This window comes from Aotus nancymaae, unplaced genomic scaffold, assembly GCF_030222135.1.
Source record: "Aotus nancymaae isolate 86718 unplaced genomic scaffold, 86718_ANA_hifiasm-v0.15.2.pri h1tg000040l, whole genome shotgun sequence".
In the NCBI taxonomy this organism is placed as follows: domain Eukaryota; kingdom Metazoa; phylum Chordata; class Mammalia; order Primates; family Aotidae; genus Aotus; species Aotus nancymaae.
In genome coordinates, this window is record NW_026988454.1 from 38,227,449 (window position 1) to 38,251,778 (window position 24,330).

The following is a 24,330-nucleotide window of genomic DNA, read 5'->3' on the forward strand; positions in this document are numbered from 1 at the left end:
AGACAGCTTTTTTCATCCTGTGAAGTTTTTCCTTATGGTGAATCAAAAATTTTGCATTCCAATTTTCAGTCAGTGATCCAAGTTCTGCCTTCTGAAGCTATGAAAATTAAGTCTAATTAGCTTTTCCTAGGGAAGGTCCTCAAATGTCTAAGAATACTATTACTTCCTAAATCTTTGTTTCAAGCTAAACATTTAGCAATCTTAGTTACTCAGGGTTTCTTTCAAAATATAGTAGATTATAAGTCTCTAGCTGTGATTTGCAAATATATCAAATGTACTTCCTTCCTTGATTCGGATCTTATGCAAATAGCAATGCCCTGTGTTGGCACCTAGTGAATCTGCGATCGAGTAAGGACTCTTACTTCACATGAATTCCTAATCTGTGTCATTTTCTCTATTCTTTCCCCTCAACACTGGAAAATAAGCTCCTAGAGGGCAAGACCCATGCAGTCTTCATATTCCTAGTACCTACCATAGGCCATATACCTGCATATTGGAAACATAATTAACAGATGCCACAGGAATGAACAAACAAGTGAGTTTACTTAAGTTCAAACCTTTTCTATTAATCTCATCTTGTTAATTGTAATTTATACTTTCATCTATCGGCATCTTTTCCCACCATCCAACACATTAGATAATACTTTCAGCTTTATGTTACCTGAATAGTTGGTAGATCTCATCCAAAGCATTTACAGATATTTGGAACACAACAAGGTCAAATACAAAGCTTGTGCCTCATCATTGGAGATATCACTAGCGCTTACTCTGGGTCACATTTTTTAGCAATGTATATGCCCATAAACCTATCAGCTGGATAACATCTGACTTATATTTTCAATCTTGTGTGTAAGGATACCATGAAATAGCTTATCAAATGTCCATTTAAACAAACCACCACTTGAATCATAAATATTACCTCTACTGTTTTATGACTTAAGTTATTTAATTTATATAACACCAGTTCATCAACTGTAGAAGAAGAAATAATCTTGTCTACCTCATAAGTTTATTGTAACAATAAATGAGAAATCTCTGTACAGTGACCAGTCCTGGTCCTGGTACCTACATACTTTTGGACACATGATAGTGGTATTTTTGCTGAATTTGAGATATGATATATCACATTGTCTGATAAACTTGGTATTTTACTGGGATTTAAAATACTAGGGTCTCAGGTTTGTAAACAGCAAACCTAGCACTTAGTTTGATATGTGCTATTTTGAGTGAACTTATTTTTTTTTTATCTTTTTTGGAGTGATGGGGCCTGTGTTGACCAGGCTAGTCTTGAACTCCTGAGTCCTCTTTTCTTGGCCTCCAAAAGTGCTGGGATTACAGGCACGAGCCACTGCACCCACCCAAGTTAACCTATTCTGATTCCTAATGAGCACTGTTTATTTTTTCCACAGTTGACAGATATTTGTTAAGTAAGAAATAAGCACTTAAGCTTCACTGGAGCTCACAATCAATCTGTTTTTTACATTTTACTTTCCTTTATAAACCCTGCAAAGATACTTTATTGCTTTCTATCCTGTGACACATTTTATATTCTCACAATTTCTCAAGCGTTTTCCATACATGACCCTTCGTCACTTTTGCAGATTCTGTCATGACTCTAGGATGTAATTCACTTGAGCTTTCAAAATCAGACTCATTTAATGAACAGAGTGTGTTTACACTCTCTCACCATCTGAAGAAAGCAGTTTGTAGTGGATTTGAAACCTGCTTCTAATTCTTTTGGCCAAGGCTCTATAGTTTGCTTACATTTTCTTAGCATTAATTTTTAGAACTTAGTATAATGCTAATAATCTCTATTTTGGCCTGTTAGATAGATAAAATAAGTTTACAAAACACCTTCAACAGTGGCTTCTGGTTACAAATCTGTCTATTTACTGAAGATAGGGTTAACTGATTAAATGTTTCAGGCAACAGCGATGATCAATTATAGAGATTTATTTTATTATTTTCTTATTTAAATAAGAATTAGAGTGAAAATAATATTTCCACAAATAATTTTTTCTTTAAAAAGTTGTTTGAGCTAGCTAAGTCTTCAATATTCCCATGTGAAAAATAAAAGAAATAATTCTGATTATAGAGGAGTGTAGTGATGATTAAATGAAAATATCTTCCTTCTGTATCTATCTCTCTATCTATCTATACTAGTTAGTGTTAGTTCACTTACCTCCCCCTCCCCACTTCGATTCAATATCACATAGGTTTTATTCTTCAAAAACAAAGTTTTCTTAAGGAGCAGCAGTCACTGAGCTATTGATAATAACATGCCTATGTATAGGATTTATTAATGCCTCTGCTGAAGCAACAATTCTCTCACAAGTATCATTAGGTATGATGAAGAGCATAGTTACAAAATGATGTGGGTTTCTTTGAAATGTTTAGTTCATAAAGCTTTCTATAGTTTTCTTTCCTATGTGCTTTATATTTTCAGAGAAAGGGGTGAAGAAAAAGAAAAACAAGATAAATGAGTGCTCATCTTCAAATACCATCAAGTTGGGGGTTAAGGCTTGCCATGGTCTGAACATCTGTGTTCTCCAAAAATTCCTATGTTGAAATCCTGTCTCCCAGCATGATAGTAATATGAGATGGGGCCTTTGGGAGGTGATTACATCATGAGGTTGGAGCCCTCATGAGTAGGATAAGGGCCTTTACAAAAGAGACCCCAGAGAGCTATCTAGTACCTTCCAATATGTGAGGACAAAGAAAGAAGGGGTCATCTATAACCAGGAAATAAGCCCTCCCCAGACACTGACTTGGCTGGAGCCTTGAACTTGGACCTCCCAGCCTTCAAAACTGTGGGAAATAAGTTTCTGTTATTTATAAGCTACCTAGTTTGTGATATTTTGTTACAGCATCCTAAATGGACTAAGGCAGTAAGAAAATCTAGCACAGTGCTAGACATAAAAATATTTTTTATATTTTTTGATTATTATCAACTGATCAGTTCTTCAACTACAAATGGTAGATAAGGTGTATGGTAATTATCATCTTTATGATCACCATTATCATAATTACTTTTGTGAATCACTAAGTAATGTTCTAAGCCTTTCATTGAGCATTTCACAGAATTCTTACAAAAACTCTGTGAGTAGCCACTATTATTATTTTCATTATATAAATGAAGAAACTAAGACCTCATTAAGGTTAAATAAATTGAGTAGGCTCACACTGCCAGTAAGGGGTGAAGCCAGGATTTGAATCAAGGCACTTTGACGGCAGAGTTCATGCTTGCTACTATACCGAAGTTGAGGTCATTGCACTGTGTAATGGATAGGATATGAAACTGAGATCCATATTACACATAAAAGAGAAATCAGTATGCTTCAGTTTCTTCAGTTACAATGTGGGAGTAATAACAGCTATTTCTTATTTGCCTCGTGAGGCCATTTCAAAGATGAACAGAGTTGCCTAAATTCAAAAGTTGTAAGTTCCGTGAAAGAAAATAGAAAAATTTGGAGCATAACAGTTTATACCAGCTGTGTTTGTTTAATGGAGGTATTTATTTTTTACTTTATCTAGGGATTTCTCATAAAATAGACGTGCTTTTAGAATTCTTAGGGAAGAAAAATAGTCAGAATAGTCAACTGGTCAAAAGCGGACAGTATAAAGATGATAATTTTAATTCTAATCAAAATGAAAGTAAACTGCATCCTTTATAAATGCTTCTAAATTAATCATACAAAGCAAACGTAACTGTGCTTAAGATGCCAGTGAAGATTGCATAAGAAACATGCATTTAATTCTTGCTTAAGAATGTATATAGATAAACCTCTTCTTCCCAAATTACTTATTGAATTCTTCAGGCAAGCAGATGATGAAAAAATACTATTCTAAAGCAAGATAGTAATTATTTCTGGAATTCGTGAATGGCTAATATTAGTTATTTATTTAATCAATAATATCATTTCTGGTTCTGTTTAAGGTGAAAAATGCATATATGATCACCTCTTAAATGCATCTGCACTCCCACCCCACTCTCCACAATTAAGCATATGATTAATTTAAATATCCTGATTGAAAGAGGATAGCTTTAGGAAGCTAGGAATAGAAAGAAGTTTTCTTAACATTCAAGAAATGTTTTTCTTACACTAACCATCAGCATCATACTTAATGGTGAAAGACTTAAGGCAATCATATTAAAATTGAGAATAAAATAGAAAGCTGATTAGGAAGACAAAAAACATGAAATTATTATTATAACACAGCTTTTGACAAGTAAAAACACAATTGTAATATTTGCAAATAATAGTATTGTAGGGCAGTTGTGGTGACTGACACCTGTAATCCCAGCACTTTGGGAGGCCGAGGTAGGCAGATCACTTGAGGTCAAGAGTTTGAGACCAGCCTGGCTAAAATGGCGAAACCCTGTCCCTACTAAAATGCAAAAATTTGCCAGGCATGGTGGCAAGTGCCTGTAATCCCAGCTACTTGAGAGGCTGAGGCAAGAGAATCACTTGAATCCGGGAGGTGGAGGTTGCAGTGAGCCAAAATCATGCCATTGCACTCCAGCCTGGGCAACAGAGTGAGAATTCCTCTCAAAAAAAAAAAAAAAAAAAAAAAAAAAAAATTGTAAACATAACAATAACTGAATCAATTGATAAACATCTAGAACTAAAATACTAGTTATTGGGTATCAAATACATGTAAAAACCCCTATTCTAACAGTTAAGGTTTACTGATAATGACCAGTTAGTACATTTACTATTGAAAATGTAAGATCATATAAATAATTTCAATATAAGAAATGCATGCTTGATATAGATGACTTTAAAACAGTTTACTGTAAGACATAAAGTGTCTGAATGGAGAAGAGTGACTAGTATAAATATAGCAATTCTTTACAAACAGGTTAATTTAATTCCAATCAAAATTCCAGTAACATTTTTGGGGAAGAGATTGAAATACTCAATACAAGGTCAGCTGGAAGAATATTCAAGAGCATCTAGTTAATTAGAAGAGAAGAGAAATAAAAGACTTTGTTTTACCAGATATGATAACATAAAACAAAGGTAAGCAGAACATTGTAATAAAAACTAAAAGGTAAGTAAAACAAAATGGATTATCCTGAAACATATCCTAATATGAATGAAATAAACTTGTATATGTTCAAATACAATACTGTTTCAAGGGGAAAAGGAAATATTAATCAGTATATGTTTCTTTACAGTGGTAATATATATTTGAAGAAAAATTACTTCCTCATATCATAGTAATAAGTGGATCTAAAATTAAATGATACACATAATAGTAAATACTGTGGGATGTCAATATCAAAATATCTCAGTATAGAAAGCCATGTGCTAGGGTAAGATCACCATCAGAATAAATGAAGTTAGAGAAACAAATTGCTCCAAGGATTGAGTCCCAAGGACACCACTATGTACATTTCAGAGTAATGAAGAAAACTGAAAGTAGCAGCCGTTGAATTTAAACATCCTCAGAATGCCACGGCCTGGGAAACAGATTGAATAAAGGGTTTCAAGAAGAATGGGGTGATTCACAGTGGCAAACACTGCTGATAGATCTAGTAAGGTGAACACTGGTGGTTGTACAGTAGCCATTAGTTCCAGTATAGAAGAGCAGGTGATAGCCTGCTTTTAGTAGTTCCAGAGAAACGGATGAAGAGAAATTATAGACGGGACAGACAGCTCTCCACTGTATGGAAGGAGAGGAATGAAGTGGTTACTTAGAAGAGGAGTGAGTCAAGAGAGTTTGTTTTTGCTTTTAAGGTAAAAAAAAAAAAGTGATAATAAAAGAGGGAGGATAGATTAGCCAGAGTGATGTCGTCAAATGGGAGAGGGGTGGAATTGAGAACATATGAGGAAGCTGTGATCTTTTCTGGAAACAAGAATAGTTCATCAAAAGTAATAAAAAGAGTCATAATAATTGGGCACAGATGCAGAAAAATGGGTGTATGCAGTAGCAGGAGCTTGTGTTACCTCTCTTCCAATAGCTTCTAAATTCTCAATGAAATAAGAGGCAACACCATCAGCTGGGGGTAATGATGGGAGGGGCTGAGCGGAGAGGTTTAGGCTTGAGGATGGAGGGGAAGGTATGAATCAATCACCTAGGAATGTGGAAAAGAAAATGGATGAGAGAAAAGTGGCATGACTGCAGAGCAACACAAAGGGTCCATTTGAAGAGAGTGAGCATAAGTTTCAGGTGAGATTAGAGAGCACAATTGTCTTTTTCTACAGCCACGTTCAGCTTAGAAGGTGCAGGGATGGAGGAGATAATAGGATTCTCACTGTGTTGGAGTTCACGTGAGTAAAAAACAAGTAAAGGAGTAGCAAGGGAAATGAACGCTGCAAAGCAGCAGTACTAATGAAGGATCATGACTATTAAGCTGGTTACTAGAGTGAAAGCATGAGCTAAGAAGCAAGGAAAAAGTGTGTGCATCAATTGTGAGATTACACACGCTGAAGTGTTTAGAAGAAGTGAAATAGAGAGAAAAGACACGGTGTTAAAAAAAAATAAAATAGGACACGTCAAATGGAGACCAGAGAGGCACAAGGAACTGAAAGCTAAGAGTATTGAAGAGTTAAGTTTATGGACATTAAAATCACTAAGAATTATGATGGAGTAGTGCTAGGGAAAATGACAATGAGAGAGAGAAAATTGGCAGGGGTGCGACGGGGAATCTAAAGGTTAGCAGGTGACTTCAACAAGCACAGAGAAGGAAGCATGAGGGTCAAAGCTGGGTGCTGTAGAGCAGTGTCTCCAGTGTTTTTGGCACCAGGGACTGATTTCATGGAAGGCAATTTTTCCACGGCCTGGGGTTGGGGGATGGTTTTGTGATGATTCAAGCAAGTTACATTTACTATGCACTTTATTTCTATTATTATTATATTGTAATATATAATGAAGTAATTATACTACTCACCATAAAATGGAATCAGTGGGAGCCCTAAACTTGTTTTCTTGCAACTAGACAGTCCATCTGAGGGTGATGGGAGACAGTGACAGATCATCAGGCATTAGATTCTCAAAAGGAGAGGGCAACCTAGATTCCCCCACATGCGCAGTTCACAGAAGAGTTCGCGCTCCTATGAGAATGTAAAGCTGCCTCTGATCTGACAGGAGGTGGAGCTCAGGCAGTACAGTAATGCCAGGAGTGGGGAGCAGCTGTAAACGCTAATGAAGCTGTGCTTGCTCCTTCACCTGCCGCTCACCTCCTGCTGTGTGGTCTGGTTTCTAAAAGGCTGTGGATCAGTACTGGCCTGTGGCCCAAGGGTTGTGGACTCTGCTGTAGAGGAGGATGGATAATATGAAACTGGCAGTGAGGGGCAGGAAAACCTGCCCCACCTTCAGACTCAGGAATGAAGAGAGTGAAAGAAAGTGATGGCTACTGCAGCTGGGTGCGGTGGCACTTTGGGAGGCCAAGGCGGGTGGATCACCTGAGGTCAGGAGTTCGAGACCAGCCTAGCCAACATGGTGAAACCCCCATCCCTACTAAAAATACAAAAAATTAGCCAGGTGTGGTGGCATGAGCCTGTAGTCCCAGCACTGCGGAGGCTGAGGCACAAGAATCGTTTGAACCCAGGAGGTTGCAGTGAGCAAAGATCACACCACTGCCCTGCACTCTGGTGACAGAGGGAGACAGCATCTCAAAAAAAAAAAAAAAAAGTGATGGCTACTGCTTAGAAGGGCTGCTGGGGTAGCAGCATGCAGAGTGAGAGCTGGGTTTTAGTCAGAGCAAGATGAAAAGAACATTGAGGGAAGAGGAGGATTCTGTAGAAGATTTTTTGTCTGTTTTGACCATGAGTTCCACAAGTCTCAGTGGAATGGTTTCAGAAGAAGAGCAGAGTAGGGAGACGGGCTTAACAAAGATGTCCACAGCTGTGGGCAGATAACAGTTTAGGGGACAAGTGGTGACAAGGGCAACCTAAATGTCTTACAGTGACTACAATAAACAGGGTGGAACACATGATTTTCTGCTTGTTCTAATGCAGATAGTGGTGGTAGAGTGTGCAGGGTGCTAGCAGGAACATAAAAAAATAGAAGCGGCCTCAATTCTAAGGGAAATGGGTAAATTATGGGACAGCTGATCAAAGATTTGTAAAGATTTTAAGTAATATCTAACAACATAATATGACCTCATGATAGGCAAAAATGTAAAAGACATGAAACTGCATTAATGGTTTATATAAATCTTATTCATAAACACATGTAAAAATTGGTAGGAAATACTTAAAATACTAAATTTTTATCTTATGTTGCATTTGGGGTGACTTTTTTTTCTTAATTCTTTTCTGTAATTCCCAAATTTCTTATAAAAAGTTTATTTATAAGAAAATAATCAGAAAAAAAGGCTCATGTAATTTTTAAATAGGGGTGTCTTCTGGCGCTCTTCTAAGACGCTGTCAAAATTCTATTTCTTGACGTGAGCAGTGGTTTTCCTACTTATTTTTTCATTACCTTTTAAAATGTAGAATCTGTGAATATCTGTTTCCCTTGCATGTTTCATTTCACACACACGGTGTGTTCCCTTGCAGTTTAGCCGGCCTCTGCATTGGAATTCTGAGCATGTATAAAGAGAAATGAGCATGTGGACCTTATTCAAGAAAGGCTCAGAGGACTACCTGGCATATTGATGTTTCAGGGTCACACAGGCTGCTGTGTCCATTACATTGACATGGAACACAGGTGCCCAGGGTCAGTCCAGGGCTGCGGCCACCTGGTTCAGAATGCAGTCGATAAAATCCTGGCAAGCATGCCTGAAAGAAAAGGAAGTCAATTAGGACAGCCAAATTAGAAACCTTGCATTAGCAATGCTTGAGCTCTACAGTGGCTAAAAAGCCAGACTGGCCTTCCCCTATCTACGGCATGGGCAACATCGCTTACAAAAACAAGTGCCCATGTTGATATCTAATGTGTATTTCTTTCTGGTCTCTAAAGTGTTCAGGCGGCATCCATGTGTAATCAGACTTTAGCCAAGGAAAACTTTTATTTGTAGATACAACTCAACCTGAAAACGTTCAGAAGAGTCTTTTTCTTGAGAAAAGAAGTTTTTCAAATAACATTGTCATATGGAATAAAGAGAATTCCAATGTCCTTAACACCTAAAATCTGCTTTTACAGTGCTTGATGGATAACAAGAAATGTCCAATGAAACACAGCAAAAAAATTAAATAAAAAGTGTTATGGATGCATTCTTTATACTGATATAATTTAAACACTATAACAGTAAGAAATTCAAAATAATAAAAGCTCTACATGTCTTGGGACTATACACCACCATTAAAATTTATCTTTCCCTGATATAATTTTTTTTTCATTTTGCAATAAAAATCTGAAAGCAAACAGAAAACTTCTAGTGAAGCTGACATATGCAAAATCAAGACTTCCATCTTCATTTGGGTTTATTATGAAAATGTATCAACAAACATCCCTGGCTTTCTGAAAGGTAGGCCACTGTTCTGGAATGAGGATGAAGACGGTCTTTTGTTTCAGGTTCTGCCCTTTCTTCATACGTAGCTGCAGACATTGCTTGATTTATGAATAAAAGGTAGGAGTCAGTTTTTCAAATCCCATGGAAGATTATAAGGGGACTATTTTACCACCTTGGTTAAGTAGGATTTTTTTTTTTCACTGAAAAATCTTATGCCCATTGATGAAAGAAAAGTGATTGCTGACTAAGCAGGAAAAAATATCAGACTCAGAACTTTCTAGTGCCTCCAAATCTCTTTGGTTCTGGCCTAGGCAGTCCAGAGAGGAATATACAAAGAGGCTCCTTATAAACCGATCTAGCTTAAGAGCCAGCACTCTCCTTGTTTATTTTGATTTGGATGATGCAAAAGTACCTCAATTAAGCACTTAATCAAGAGACTCTCTGGTTTTATCACAGCCTAAAAGAAATTCTAATGAGATTTAATAATGTCCCAACTTTGAGTGAGCGGATAAAGAAAACTGAGAATAGTATTCAAAATATTTTGAGTCTCATTTGTTTTATGGTAGATGTAATCATATCATTTAATGAAGTTTGTACATATTATTTAAAAGCAAGGTTCGTTTTTGCCATTATTACTGAATAAGTTCTGGAAATGATGGTCGAGGAATTCATTGAAACATAACTGAAGAAACAAACAAAGATATATTTAAAAGTGGTTCATAGTGTGGGTTATTCCAATTCTTTAGCAAGCTGACCGTTGAATAAAATTGAATTTTCTGTTCATGAATTTCATCCTTGAATACTTATATAATTATTGCTATATTATTGATGTATTAAAGGTGCATGCCTGTGTGTGTGTGTGTGTCACACACATTGAGAGGAAGTTTCTAGCCAAACAAAAGTTTAAAATAAGTCTTAGAAGAAAAAGAAAGACAAGAAGCAATAGTTGGGCGGGTGAGGTGGCTCATGCCTGTAATCCAAGCTGTTTGGGAGGCCGAAGCCAGTGGATCACCTGAGATCAGGAGTTCAAGACCAGCCTGGCCAATCTGGTGAAACCTCGTCTCTACTAAAAATACAAAAATTAGCTGGGAGTGGTGGCGGTTGTCTATAATCACAGGTACTCAGGAGACTGAGGCAGGAGAATCGCTTGAACCGGGAAGGCAGAGGTTGCAGTGAACCGAGATCATGCCATTGCACTCCAGCATGGGCAATGGAATAAGACCTGTCTCAAAAAAAAAAAAAAAAAAAGGGAAGCAATAGTCTTTATTGAGGAATCCTACAAAGGTTAGCATTGTAGACCCAAATGTGAAGGTGGGCACTAAGGTGAAGTCTAATGCATAACACATTTTTCCTATTACCGTGACTTTCCCTGGACAGGCAGCTTGATACAATAGAAAAATACCCGTGGTGGAAGTCTGCAGTCCAGTCTATCCCTAGAGGAGGTGGAATCAATTCCTTTCAGGGAGAGTTGAGGCCTGGGTTTGTTTTAAAACTCTTAGGAGAGTCTAATAATTAGGGTGCAACATCGCTTGCAAGCTCCTTATTCTCTGCTGTGCATGTGTGCATTTAAAAGGGCATATGGACGAGGCAGGACGTAGTGGCTCACGTCTGTAATCCCAGCATTTTGAGAGGCTGAGGTGGGTGAATCAGTTGAGGTATGGAGTTTGAGACCAGCCTGGCCAACATTTTAGTCTGGACTAAAAATGCGAAAATCAGCCAGGCATGGTGATGTGCATCTGTAATTCCAACTACTCTGGAGGCTGAGCACAAGAATCACTTCAATTTGGGAGGTGAATTGGCCAGGCCTGTTGATGCACATCTGTAATCTCAACTACTCTGGAGGCTGAGGCCCGAGAATCACTTGAATCTAGGAGGTGGAGGTTGCAGTGAACTGAGATCCAGCCACTGGACTCCAGCCTGGGTGACAGAACAAGGCTCCGTCTCAAAAAAAAAAAAAAAAAAAAAAGTGCATACAGACTCTTTGGTACTATAAAAGGAATGAATATGAAAGCTTTGATTTTATGTTAGTTTTGACTGACAGATATAGGCAAGTTACTTTGAGACACAGTTTCCTCATCCCAAAAATGAGCAACTGTATTAACTCAGATGACTTCAAAAGTGTCTTTCAATTCTAACATTTTAGATTAGTTTTTATTTATTTTGTGTCCTGATGGATTGCATTTCTATGAATTAGGAAAAAAAGAAGAGAGAGAGAGGAAAAAAAATATTTGACAACGCAAAAATTAGAAACTTAAAACGTGTTTAAAAAAAACCCAGAAATTCTCTCTTTTTTCCTTGATCATTTGTACTATTCTTTAAATTAAAAAAAAAATTTAGGATGGTTTTCAATATTGAATGGTTTTCCTCTTGGCAAACTGAGACAAAGTTCATGAGAATGATTATGTTTGAATTGGAAGCAAAAAGTTACTTTTTGAGTTCCATCTAAAATTCTTTCTGAAATATAATGGTGAATTAAAAAAAAGGAAATAAATACTTTCCTGAGCTCCTCTTACCCATTTCCACTCTAATTAAATTTTTCCAAAGTTCTCTTCCCCAGTGTTGAAATTATTCATGTTTCAAATTTCTTCTGCTCTCCTGTTTAATTTATTTTCATAATATATTGTTTCATTAAAACATTAGATCAAATTTACATAAAAACGTGGGAGGGTAGACAGGAGAGAATGAAACAAAGACGGTAGAAACACATCATATCCCAGGCTCAGGGGTGCACACTGCATTCCTTTCTTTCTTCAGTGTTTAATAATAAAAATAGACGCTTGTGCTGAAGCTCATAAAAACACTCTATCTTGTATCTTTGCATGGATTTTGCAATCAGGCAAACCTGAGTTTAATTCCTGTTCCATCACTTTGTATGTTGTAAGGTTCTGAATATTGTGTGCCTCAGTTTCCTCACCTGGAATGTAGGAATATTGTATGGTCATATGCTGCTGCAAAATGACATTTTGGTCAATGATAGGACCACATATATGACAGTGGTCCCATACAATTATAAAATGATATTTTTATTGTACCTTGTTTTGTTAAAATACACAAATACTTAGCATTATGTTACAACTGCCTACTGTATTCAGTACCAGTAACATGCTGTGCAGGTTTGTAGCTTAGGAGCAATAGGCTATCTCATGTAGCCTAGGCGTGTAGTAGGTTGTACCATTTAGGTGTGTGTATGAACACTCTATGATGTTTGCATAATGAATAAATCATCTAATTACACGTTTCTCAGAATGTGTCCCTGTCGTTAAGCAGCACATGACTGCAAAACATAATAGTTGTGTACAAGTTTACCTAGGTTTTGGAAACAGACGTATTAAGGTTTGAACTGCTGTGTAGGTGTGTGATCATGGACCTCAATTTCCTCACCCATAAGATGGGGATCATAAATTATAGTCAATGATGTTGGTGTAACTGTATTAGAAAATTGTGCTTGGGATGGTACCGGAGAGAGTAAGCACTCAATCAATGGTGAGTTTGGTTTTTTATAGAGTTGTTCTGAGGATTAAATGAGATAAAGTATGTTTAATACATACATAAATCAATAGGTTTTTGTATTTCAAATAGTTTTTTAGATGTAATTGCTGGCAATAAACTAAAAATAAAGACACCATGATTATTTTAAGTTGTATTTGTAAACAAAATTATAATATAACTTACCCATGCCATGTTCCTTAACACTTGTCTGTACATGAAAACAGAGACTTTGGGTCTCCTGTGCACAACAGAAGTGATACAGGATTGATGTGTGCATGTGTAAGTAGGTAAGACTCTTTTTGCATTTTGCCTTTTGAGCTTTATGAGTTGATAATAGGTATAAATTATTTGGAGATTTGAAACAAATCAGTTTTAGTAGCCATAAGGGACAGCTTCTGAGTGGTAACCCAATAGACACCAGCCATTCAACTGTGAGCCTAAAGCCCTATTAAAATGTGGGAAGAGAGGATAGAGGCTGAAACTATCAACACATGACCTGGAGATCGTTGACAAATTTCTGATTTCCATATTACTGCAGAGTGCTGCATATGCAATGCTGAATATTTTCCATTTTTAAAAAAGAAAGTTGTAAGTAAGAATGGTATCTGCATATAATCTTTTAACTGCATATAGCTCAGTTTAAGTCAGTTTGGGCAATAACCTACATCTAATGTAACTTGAAGACAGGTTAAATAAAGTATAACAAACTCAGTGGCTCCAACACTGAGAAATTTGGTGAGGAAATGGTGTCCTTTGTTTGACTCCTGAAGGTAATCTGTCCTCTTCTGCAAATAATTATAATAACTAGGTATTTCTAGAACTAACATTTTTAATCACCAGGGCTGCAGTGTCATAACAACAGTACAGGTAGAAGGCAAAGGCTAAGTGTCTTTACAACTGGCTACATTTTAGTAGTAACTAATATTTAATTTTGTTTACTTGCAACCATACTGTGGATAAAAGCATGAAATAAAATAGGCTGTAGATGCAGTTGCCTCTAGAATACCATACATTTTGTAAAAATATTGTAGAGGAATTCTTTGTGTATTCATGACCCAAAGCACATGTTACTTGAATGGGATGTATTATTTCAAAACTGTCCTTAGCTCTTGCTTTGATGATAAAATTTTATGCCTGGGTAATTACACTTAGGAATGAAGATGAATTATAAATAAGATGCATAATGGATTAGAGGCAATGGGTTGTGGAGGACACCTCAGGTACCTTATTATGAGAGATAGGCCTTTATTTCTGTAATCTCTCTACTAAGGTATTATTATAATTACTGTCTGTAAATAGATGCTTAAGTGAAAATCATGGGACATTGGTAAAGCCACTAATGCAGATGACAATTTGTACATATTCTTAGTTTTTTTTGATTTTCATTTATCATTTGTTTTATTTGTGCTGATTTATAGTTTTATATAATGATGGAACACGACTAAAATTAATGGGAAAGCACGTATTTGAATGTACTATTCAAAAACTCTATCAATCATAAGAAGAAAAGTTTTTAACATTTAAAATGTACAATGAAAGGTCAGTTGCATTAAAATAATTTGCTATTCTATTAACATTTTTTGTTCACAAGTGAACAGTATTATTTGAAATAAATGCAGAAAAAATATAGCTGTAATAACCTTCTCTTCAAAATATCTAAAGGTCAAACTTGATTACTTACTGAATATTTCTACAGCAAAATAACATTGTAGAATCAGAGAATTTTAGAACTTCAACTCAATCTGTTATTTCATGGGTTCGATAGCTATATAATAACTAAGCCCTACAGCAATTAAGAACATTGACCAAGTGCACAGAGTTAAAAGTACAACCAAACACTCCTTGGGATAAAGGAAATTCCATCTCTTTTCTAGAAAAATCTCACATTCTTTCTGTCCTCTATTTTAAAATCTTCAATGCTCACTGGAAAGGTCGCCCATTTTAGATGTGCCACACGGTCTCATTTTTCACCCATCCATGATATGTACATACGTATATTGCAAAGAGCAGTGCACATAAGCTTACTGATGTGTGTATAAATAGAAGTATGTAGGAGTTATGATTTAATAAGGAGATGGATTACTTAATTATTTATTAGCTCAAAATGGACACATGTAAATAAACATTGCCCTTCAGAACAGTCACAAGAAAGGCTAGAAAATTATTCTAAGCATGTGTCACAGAGTAGTTGCAGTTACTCTATAAAATTTTTCCTTGAACAATGCGGAATCCATGTGATGGTAACTAAGCTGAATGGCATGTCAGTTTACAACGGGTTTTTAAAAAAAAGTTTCCATTTAAATCAATCTTTACGATGTATAGGTAAAAACCCAAGATTTGGCAACAAACAGAGCAAGGACCCTGTCCAAGTAGTGCAGCTAGGTGAGATTCACTGAAACCAAATTCCTTTTTCTTTTCATGATGCCATGTCCCTCTCAGGAAATTTATACTCATTATTTTTAAGTTTCACTTCAGTTTTGATCTAGTGTTATCTGTCTCATGTATCATACTTATAAAACTTCTCAAATCCTATTTACAAAATAAGATGTATAAAATCATTTGTAATTGAATCAATATATGGGTATATAACTAGTTATTACATTAATAATAATATTAACCATCGAAACTTACATCGACTACACACCAGGCACTATGATGAATCCTTAACATTCACAGCTCATTTAGTCTTCATAAGACTGTTAGGCTGTAGGTTAGGGAGATACTAATAATATCTAACTGGTATGCTGTGGGCACCATCCAGTCTGACTAAGGAGAAAGAATCCCAGCTGTAGGGCTAGAGCAGTCCTGGAGGCCCCATGCATGGCAGGCTTCAGACTGTGGGGTCTGCGGGAGAGGTGAAAGGACGGTGCCAGTTACTCAGGGAACTGGTGTTTACCTGCTGAAGCATAAAGAGGTGTAGCACCCTGTGCAGGGTCTCAGCCTCACTATATGGTAAAGTTGAGATTCAAACCCAGGCAAGTTTCTCATCCATTCATTCCACCTCCCTTAAATCGTACTGTTACTATTAACATTTCATAATTATAGAAATTCAATCAACTTTCAGAAGATGAAGATTCTAAGAAATCTGACAATTCTGAAGGCAGACAGGGAATATCCCAAAAAGTTTATTAAAACTCAGTTTTAAAATTACTTTTTTTTTTTTTCTTTTTTGAGACGGAGTTTTCGCTCTTGTTACCCGGGCTGGAGTGCAATGGCGTGATCTCGGCTCACCGCAACCTCCGCCTCCTGAGTTCAGGCAATTCTCCTGCCTCAGTCTCCTGAGTAGCTGGGATTACAGGCATCCGCCACCATGCCCAGCTAATTTTTTTTGTATTTTTAGTAGAGACGGAGTTTCACCATATTGACCAGGATGGTCTTGATCTCTTGATCTCGTGATCCACCCGCCTCGGCCTCCCAAAGTGCTGGAATTACAGGCGTGAGCCACCGCGCCCGGCAAAATTACTTTTAAAATGCAAAAAAAAAAAAAAAAAAAAAAAAAAAGACCAAAAAGTTTTACAAATGTAATGACTGATAGCATTGTTGGAATAAATATATGTCCCTCTGAGAAGCTTATGTTTAAGGGAACAGCCTGCTATTTAGTGTACAAGTTTTGTCATGTTCTATATAAAAATGTTTCAAAACCCAGTATAATCCTATCTTATAATCACTGCAGTTTAAATGTCTCTAATTCTTTAGAAGTGGTCCAAGAAAATAGATTAGTTATAATAAATGGGCTTATAAAAACATTCTTAATTCCTGACTGTTAAATTTTTTCACAAATCTTTAAATTTTTTATCAACTACTTCCCTTCAGGTGTGATTTGTACTAAGGATCAATAACATTATCCTCTTGCTACTGTGTTTTATACTGTGAGTGGAAGATTAAATAAAATAGGTTAATAGTATGTATGTAGCAAAGGTATTTCTGGGAGTATTTCCATTTAGCTCCTGAAGTGAGTTGAGGTTAAGCAGGTTAGTAGGAGCTTGCTTACCTCACAGGACAAGCCAGAATAGCCTAGGGGACAATCACATTTTTCAATCAAGTGAGCTGGAGGAGTCGCTGCTGTTCTACGTCCTTGTTCAGCTACCTCCATTGAGATTTCGGAAATCCTGGAAACAGCAAGAATATACTTAGATTACCATGACAGTCAGCTAAGATCACCTAGTAAACACTCAATCCTACAGCAATATCCTTCTCAGGTTTTTGTTAACATCCAGTATGTTCTATTGTGTTTTTGTTTTTAATTGACAAATAATAATTGTACATAAGTTGACCCTTGAACAACATGGGTTTGAACTGCATAGGTTTACTTATATGTGGATTTTCTTCCATGTCTGCTACCCCTAAGACAGCAGGACCAACCCCTCCTCTTCTTCCTCCTCTTCGTCTGCTCAACATGAAGGCAATGAGGATAAAGACCTTTATGATAATCCACCTCCACTTAATATATTTTCTCTTCTTATTCTTTTTTATTTTTTTTACATTTTTTGAGACAGAGTCTTACTCTGTCACCCAGGCTGGAGTGTAGTGGCATGATCTTGGCTCACTGCAACCTCGCCTACCAGGTTCAAGTGATTCTCTTGCCTCAGCCTCCTGAGTAGCTGGGATTACAGGTGTGCACCACCATGCCCAACTAATTATTATATTTTTATTAGAAATGGGGTTTCATCATGTTGGCCAGGCTGGTCTTGAACTGTTGACCTCAAGTGACCTGCTTGCTTCGGCTTCCCAAAGTGCTAGAATTACAGGTGTGAGCCACTGCACCCAGCACTTATTATTTTCTTAATAACATTTTCTTTTCTCTAGTTTACCTTATGATAAGAATACAGTATATAATACCTACATATATATATGTTAATCAACTATGTTATCATTATGACTTCTGGTCAAGAAGAGGCTATTAGTAGTTAAGTTTTAAAGGTATCAAAAGTTATATGTAGATTTCTGACTGCATGAGGTGGGGTTGATGCTCCTAACCTCCATGTTGTTCAAGGGTCAACTGTATTATTGAAACAACGTAATATTTTGATATATAGATAAGTTGTGGGAAGATTAAATCAAGATAATTAACATCGTTTTGAAGCTGTTTAAATTTCCAGGGCTTATGTGCCACATCTTAATATTGCATTTTTGCTCCCTCAAATGTTAAGATTACATATTAGCAAAATATTCACATAAATCATAAGAAGTTTAGTAAACTGGATGTCTGATATCCTATTGAGAAGTTATTAAAAAGATTTTTTCCCTACTCTTTACAATGTGAGTAGCTTCAGGTAGACATGGCCAATTAATTAGACATTTATATTCTTGCAAACAGACAACCCAAGGTCATTCCCCATTGGATTATCTCTCATAGGCACTGGTGAAATTGCTTTTAATTTACTACTGTCCCAAATTTCTTCTTCCCAATCCTCTGAATGTCCTTGCAAGAACTTTAAAAAACCACCTAGAAAATAATGATCGCACATAATCTAATACATTTGATTTCTTTCTGAGGATAAAGAACGCTCCAAAATAATATTTTCTTAACTTTATTAAATAATTCCTTCAAGTAATTTAACTCACTTTTTCTGTTGGTGAAAAAGTCCTTATAATTGAAAAGAAAATAATAATTGAAAATAACATATTAATACCCCTTTTTATTAATTTGAAAGTATACATTAAAAAATATATGTAATCCAAAAACTGGGACTATTTTATGGACTAACTGGTAACACAACCGTGTTTTGCAAATAAACTTTAAAATAAGACAATTAATGGTTTTGTTTGAATAAAAGTTACCTCCAGTAGCTTAAGGAATTTGAATCACAAACTTTCTAACAAGCATAGGTAGGTGTTACTGAAACTGAATTATGAGTGCATATTCTGGCTTTGGTAGCATTGTAATCTGCACTCTAAAGATTGGTCTTGATGAAACACGCATTCAATTAAAATTCAGGTTTCACTCTCCGCTCCTTATAGTATGCACAGTGGTGGTGAGCTGTAAACAAACTACTCCCCTCCTGCAAGACTTCTCCCTTATGTTCTCTGGACTCTCTGAGGAGTAAGAAGGTAAAGTGGTGTTTGTGGAAGAGTCTTTGTATTGGCATCTCCATGGAATTTTATAGCCTGAGGAGCTACTGGCGTCATTCTCCTTTCTCTTGCACATGAATGCACATAACGGACCAGCAAGTGTTTACAAATCAAGTGAAGCTTGAATGGCAGCAATAACAAATATTTTTACAATACACGATTTTTTTTTTTCAGAGGATTAGAGAGCAATGGCTTTGATTGCATCAGGGATTTGGCCAAACTCCAGCTTCCATTTAAATAAATACTGATTTGTGAAAGTTGCTATTTCCTTAAAATAAACTTTATAAAAGAAAAGAACAGCAAAGAGAAAAAAGATAATGCCAGCACTGATACAATGTACAAAGTTCAAATCTCAAACCACATATTAACTCTTTAACTCTCTCCTGTTGAGATTAAAATTTATAATTGAATAAATAAAGACACAGGGTTATTTTAATTACTTCAGGGGGACTATTGAAACCTTTTAAAAACCTTTGCCACCATTCCACTGCCTTACAAAATCAAATGCTGATGACATGCCTTATTTGTTCTTGCCATTGTGAGACTATTAACCTAATTTTTACTGAGATTAGAAAAAATGTGTTCTAAAGTTTCAAACAAATGGTCACTTAAACCAAAGGATCTCATTTAGTGAGGTATGTAAAACGGTGTGATAAAAGAAAAAGATAGACATAGGGAAAAAAAGACAAAGCGTCACACTGTAGGCAGGTGAAATTGGTGTGAGAGTGGCAAAGAAAGTATAATTAAAGGTGCATGACAACATTGTTTCCCTCAGTTCCACTAATAAGATGTTCTGTTTACTACCAAACCCTTTCACTGCAGTACAGAACAATTTGCAAAATAATCTATTTGCAAACTTATGAAATACCTGCTATTTTCTGAGACATGCAAATCTGCTATGGCTTCTGCCACGTAATTTACATTTGATATTCTAAAATAATTAACAGTATAGCTGACAGTGTTTTTTAAGTATATGCTTTTTAAAAAATTATTTCATATAAAAAGAATCTCCTTTTACAGTGAGAAATATCAAAAGAAAACCAAAGGAATACAGATATGAAAGTGAATTTTGGTCCTTGATTTACTCTTTTACTAAAAGTCCCTACATCAATCAGAAAAGTATTATAGATCTTCTGCATGAAATAAAAGATTTTCTTCTGTCTTGTGTGCTTATTACAATATAAACACTTGAAAAATGGTATTTTTATATTCATTAGTTGGCCAATGAGAGACTTCATAATGTTTTTGTTTTGTTTCCCTAGGCAGGTCTAATAATCTATTATATAAGACTATTTACAAACACATATTGATTCTATATTCTTATAGAACATAATAGAAACTGAAATGAAAGAGAAATTGAGATCTTGTATATGAACTCAGCCCATGGTATGAAACTTACCTACATCTGTGTGATTTCTCATTTTATCCCATTGAATAAGGTGAACCTTCCACTCAAGGACCATGATCATGAGGGCTCATGATGTGGAAGTCTCTGGGTTCCTCCATTAGTTATTCTCTCTTTATTTATATTTTAATATTTTCCTCATTACTAATCCTTTCCCATGGTCTATAAACATACTCTTTCAAATTAAACAATTATCTCTACTTTTGACAGTATGTTATTCCTTCTTTCTATGATTATATTCATGGAAAATAACAGTTTACACTCATAATATTGGGCTCATGTGTCACATTCTTTCTTTAAAAGTTTGAGATTATTTCTGCCCCAGGACTCCACTGAAACTGGTATCATGAATGCTACCAGTGTGGTCCTAAGTGTCAGACCCATCAAGCCTCATTTTAATTGGCCAATTTGAGTGATAAGAAAACACATAATACTCCCTTGAAATATTCCCACCGTTTAGGCTCAATAACATTGCATTTGTTCTTGCTGTTCTGTGTTTTTCTCAATGTGATTCAGAATCATTTCTCATCATGATGCATAGGGAAAATGACAACATTGTATGGTACACTGGGGTGAACAAATGAGAATGCTCATGACTGGAGGAGACTGGACTGAATTGGCCCTGCCTGATTCCCCTGATGGGTGAAGACAGTCACTTTCTCAGCACTCTTATAATCCATTTATAGCACAACAGTTAATTTTACCCGACCTATAGTACATGATCTCCTGAATTTATGACTAGCATCTTAAACTCACTATGTCTGCAGTGAATTTCATTTTTTTCCCCTTAAACTTGCTTCTCATGCTATTTTTCTTTTCTAATGAATGGCAGTAACTTCTTCCAAGTCACATGGAAGGCACCTGTGGTTTGTCTTCTATCACCATACTCCAAAACCAACCACTTCCCAATCTTTCTTATCTGATAGCTATAGGTCAATAACCTTCCCTATAGACTCTAGAATAAAAGCTTGAATTTTTTTTTGCTATACTTTAAGTTCTGGGGTACAAGTGCAGAACGTGCAGGTTTGTTACATAGGTATACATATGCCATAGTGGTTTGCTGCATCCATCACTCCATCATCTATATTAGATATTTCTCCTAATGCTATCCCTCCCTCACCTATACCCCCACTCCCTGCTATCCCTCCCCTAGGCCCCCACTCCCTGACAGGCCCCACTGTGTGACTTTCCCCTCCCTGTGTCCATGTGTTCTCATTGTTCAACACCCACTTATGAGTGAGAACATGCGGTGTTTGGTTTTCTGTTCTTGTGTCAGTTTGCTGAGAATGAGGTTTTCCAGCTTTATCCATGTCCTTGTAAAGGACATAAACTAATCCTTTTATGGCTGCATAGTATTCTATGGTGTGTATGTACCACATTTTCTTTATCCATTCTATCATTGATGGGCATTTGGGTTGGTTTCAAGTCTTTGCTATTGTGAACAGTGCCGCAATAAACACACATGTGCATGTGTCTTTACAACAGAATGATTTATAATCCTTTGGGTATAAGAGTTTGAATACCTTGTATCATAGTTTACCTGCTTTGTCGCATGATATTTCCATAAGTAGCCTTGATAAGAATGTAATGAATATCATACAGTATATTCAAGAAATCTTCTCGGGTCACAGTTCTATGTACTCGAGGATCATCCCCATAATATTTCCATTCTTTCTGTTAACAAGAAGAGAAATTACTCCGACAAAACTGAATGCAAAACCATGGGCATCTTTGCCCCAAACAATGAATAACTTTACCTCTGTCATTTCAATTTCATGCCTTGTCAACTGGCCAATCAGAGGAGCAGCCATATGTCTGACTATAATTCTAGCATGAGTAGGTGTTCCACCTCGAATGATCACTTGAGGATTATATCTAGAGAAACCTGTTTCTTCTCGAGCCTCGAAATAGATTGCATACTTGAGTTTGCCCCCATAGGCCGTCAACTGACAAAATAAAAAGAATAAGAAGGAACTGGATAAATCTCTAAATGGTGTGATTCTAAAAACAAGATTTTATCTTGTTCTTGCTTGACATCAAAGTTCTTGTGCTTACCTTCTTGCCTTCAAATTGTTCTGGAAGTTTCCAATAAAATGGCTCCAAATGGAGATCTTGTCTTACCAGGTCCATGTCAGCAATAATCTCTGGATGTTGAAAAGCAATGCCCTTGGTGGTCGTGTGCTGCAGAGCCTCGTCTACCAGGGGTAGAATGGTCTGCTCAGCCTTCAGAGTCACCTGTAAGGGGCCAAAAGACAGCAGAAGGCTAAATTTACGTCTTTGGACATTTCTTTAAAACTAAGTTATGAACTGCATGTCTCTCTGCAGTCCCTATCCCCATTCTCACAAGCAGCAGAACTCACACACAGTGGGCAAGCATGGCAGGACATAAATCTTTTGACTAATTCACGCAGTGAAAACTACAGTATCTGTGAACAGTGGAGTCTTTTACACTAATAAAAATGGAATCTAAATGTAGAAAGAGTTAAAGGAAAATAAAAAATGAACATGTTTCCACTCCAAAAATCATGATTGCCTAAGGTTGGTTGGAAGGAATGTGCAACAAGTCCTGGTTCTCATCAGTGTATTATCGCCCATCAACATTCATGCTCTGGTGCCCTCACTCTTCCCATCCCAAAGCACAATGCTTCCCTGACAAGGTTCCTCTTTTTCACTTGCTATCTATTTCCTTATCAACAATAAATGAACTACTTTTAAGAACAAATAAGAAATGCATGTACTCCAACTGTCTAATGGCACGTGGCCCCTTTGCTGTTCCTAAATGTGCACAGAGGAAAAGGTTACTTAAATGTTTTGCCATTTCCTACTACCCCTCAGTGCCTGACTAAAAGACGCCAGAAGGAACTAACATTATACCATTACATGGCTCAGCGGTCTCCTACTCACCCATGTCCGGATCAGCCCTTTTGCTTCAGAGCACTGAGTAGTAGCACCGAAGCAATAGCAGCTGCTGCAGCCAAGTGGATTCTTGGCATCGAGTCCGAATTTGCCAGGTTGGCATCTGTCACAGTGGACACCTTCCACATTCACCTGAAGAAAGACAAGAGACCCTCAGAGTTTAAACAGCTAAGTTAAGAATGAATAATAGGAGCACATACTCTTTTTTAAAAATTTAAAACAAAACAAAAGAACACTGAGTATTAGACTCACATCTCAAATGGCACATGTAGTTAACCTCATTGTTAGGAGTTCATGGGTCTTTCAAAAATTGCTTATTTATAAATAGATATAAGACTAAGGGTATTGTACATTGTTTTTCCAATGTAAGTGGCACATTTCCTACAATTCTGCTCTGAGCAATATGAAAGACTCACGAAAATTTCAAAAGCAACATAAAAACATTGAGTCCTAAATAGTGGTGCTATTAAAAGCTGTAAGAAACAGGCAGCAGGTTAAAATATCCATTTATATAATTATAATAATATATATACATATATAACATGTATTAAATATATGATCTTAATTACAAGATGTAATAATGCAGCATTGTACTCTGTGTTGGCTGAAGTCCTTGATGGTAGAAACTGCCATTTTCCTCAATTCTCAAGGCAATTTTAACAACCACTCCACAGATTGTATCCTCCTGTTTCCTCTGTCCCTCTTTGCATAGACTTTATCTTGAAAAGATACCTCTGACATGGTTTAAACTGCATTTATCCTGGAACTGATTTTTCAGAACTATCTGAGGGAAATAATCCTTTTCATTCTTTTTAATTGGCTCTTTTTCTACATCATTTAACCATATTAATGAGGGCTGAAATTTACACATAGTCACTGTTTGTAATGACAGTGTTTATACGTGTTGAAATTTTACTAAACTTCCACAGCAGTAAATATGTTTTCTAGTGTACAGCGATTGCAGATTAATTTTTGGAGAAATGGTTTTTATAAGCCTTATTATTTAGCTGTGATTTTCTCTGATGATGCTTAAAAGAACTGT

The 24,330-nt window shown here is 36.4% G+C and overlaps 1 protein-coding gene across 1 annotated transcript in view; it reads right to left on the reverse strand.

Annotated features, from left to right (window-relative positions):
• The window catches only part of LAMA2 (laminin subunit alpha 2), an 886,276-nt gene that overhangs the window by 188,670 nt on the left and 673,276 nt on the right, over window positions 1-24,330 (reverse strand). The window contains exons 24-29 of the mRNA XM_064360706.1: window positions 23,277-23,420; window positions 22,428-22,607; window positions 22,130-22,318; window positions 21,913-22,046; window positions 16,887-17,004; window positions 8,598-8,732 (exon numbers count right to left, since the gene is read on the reverse strand). Of these exons, the coding sequence (XP_064216776.1) occupies window positions 8,598-8,732; window positions 16,887-17,004; window positions 21,913-22,046; window positions 22,130-22,318; window positions 22,428-22,607; window positions 23,277-23,420 (900 nt within the window). The remainder of the gene's footprint in view (window positions 1-8,597; window positions 8,733-16,886; window positions 17,005-21,912; window positions 22,047-22,129; window positions 22,319-22,427; window positions 22,608-23,276; window positions 23,421-24,330) is intronic.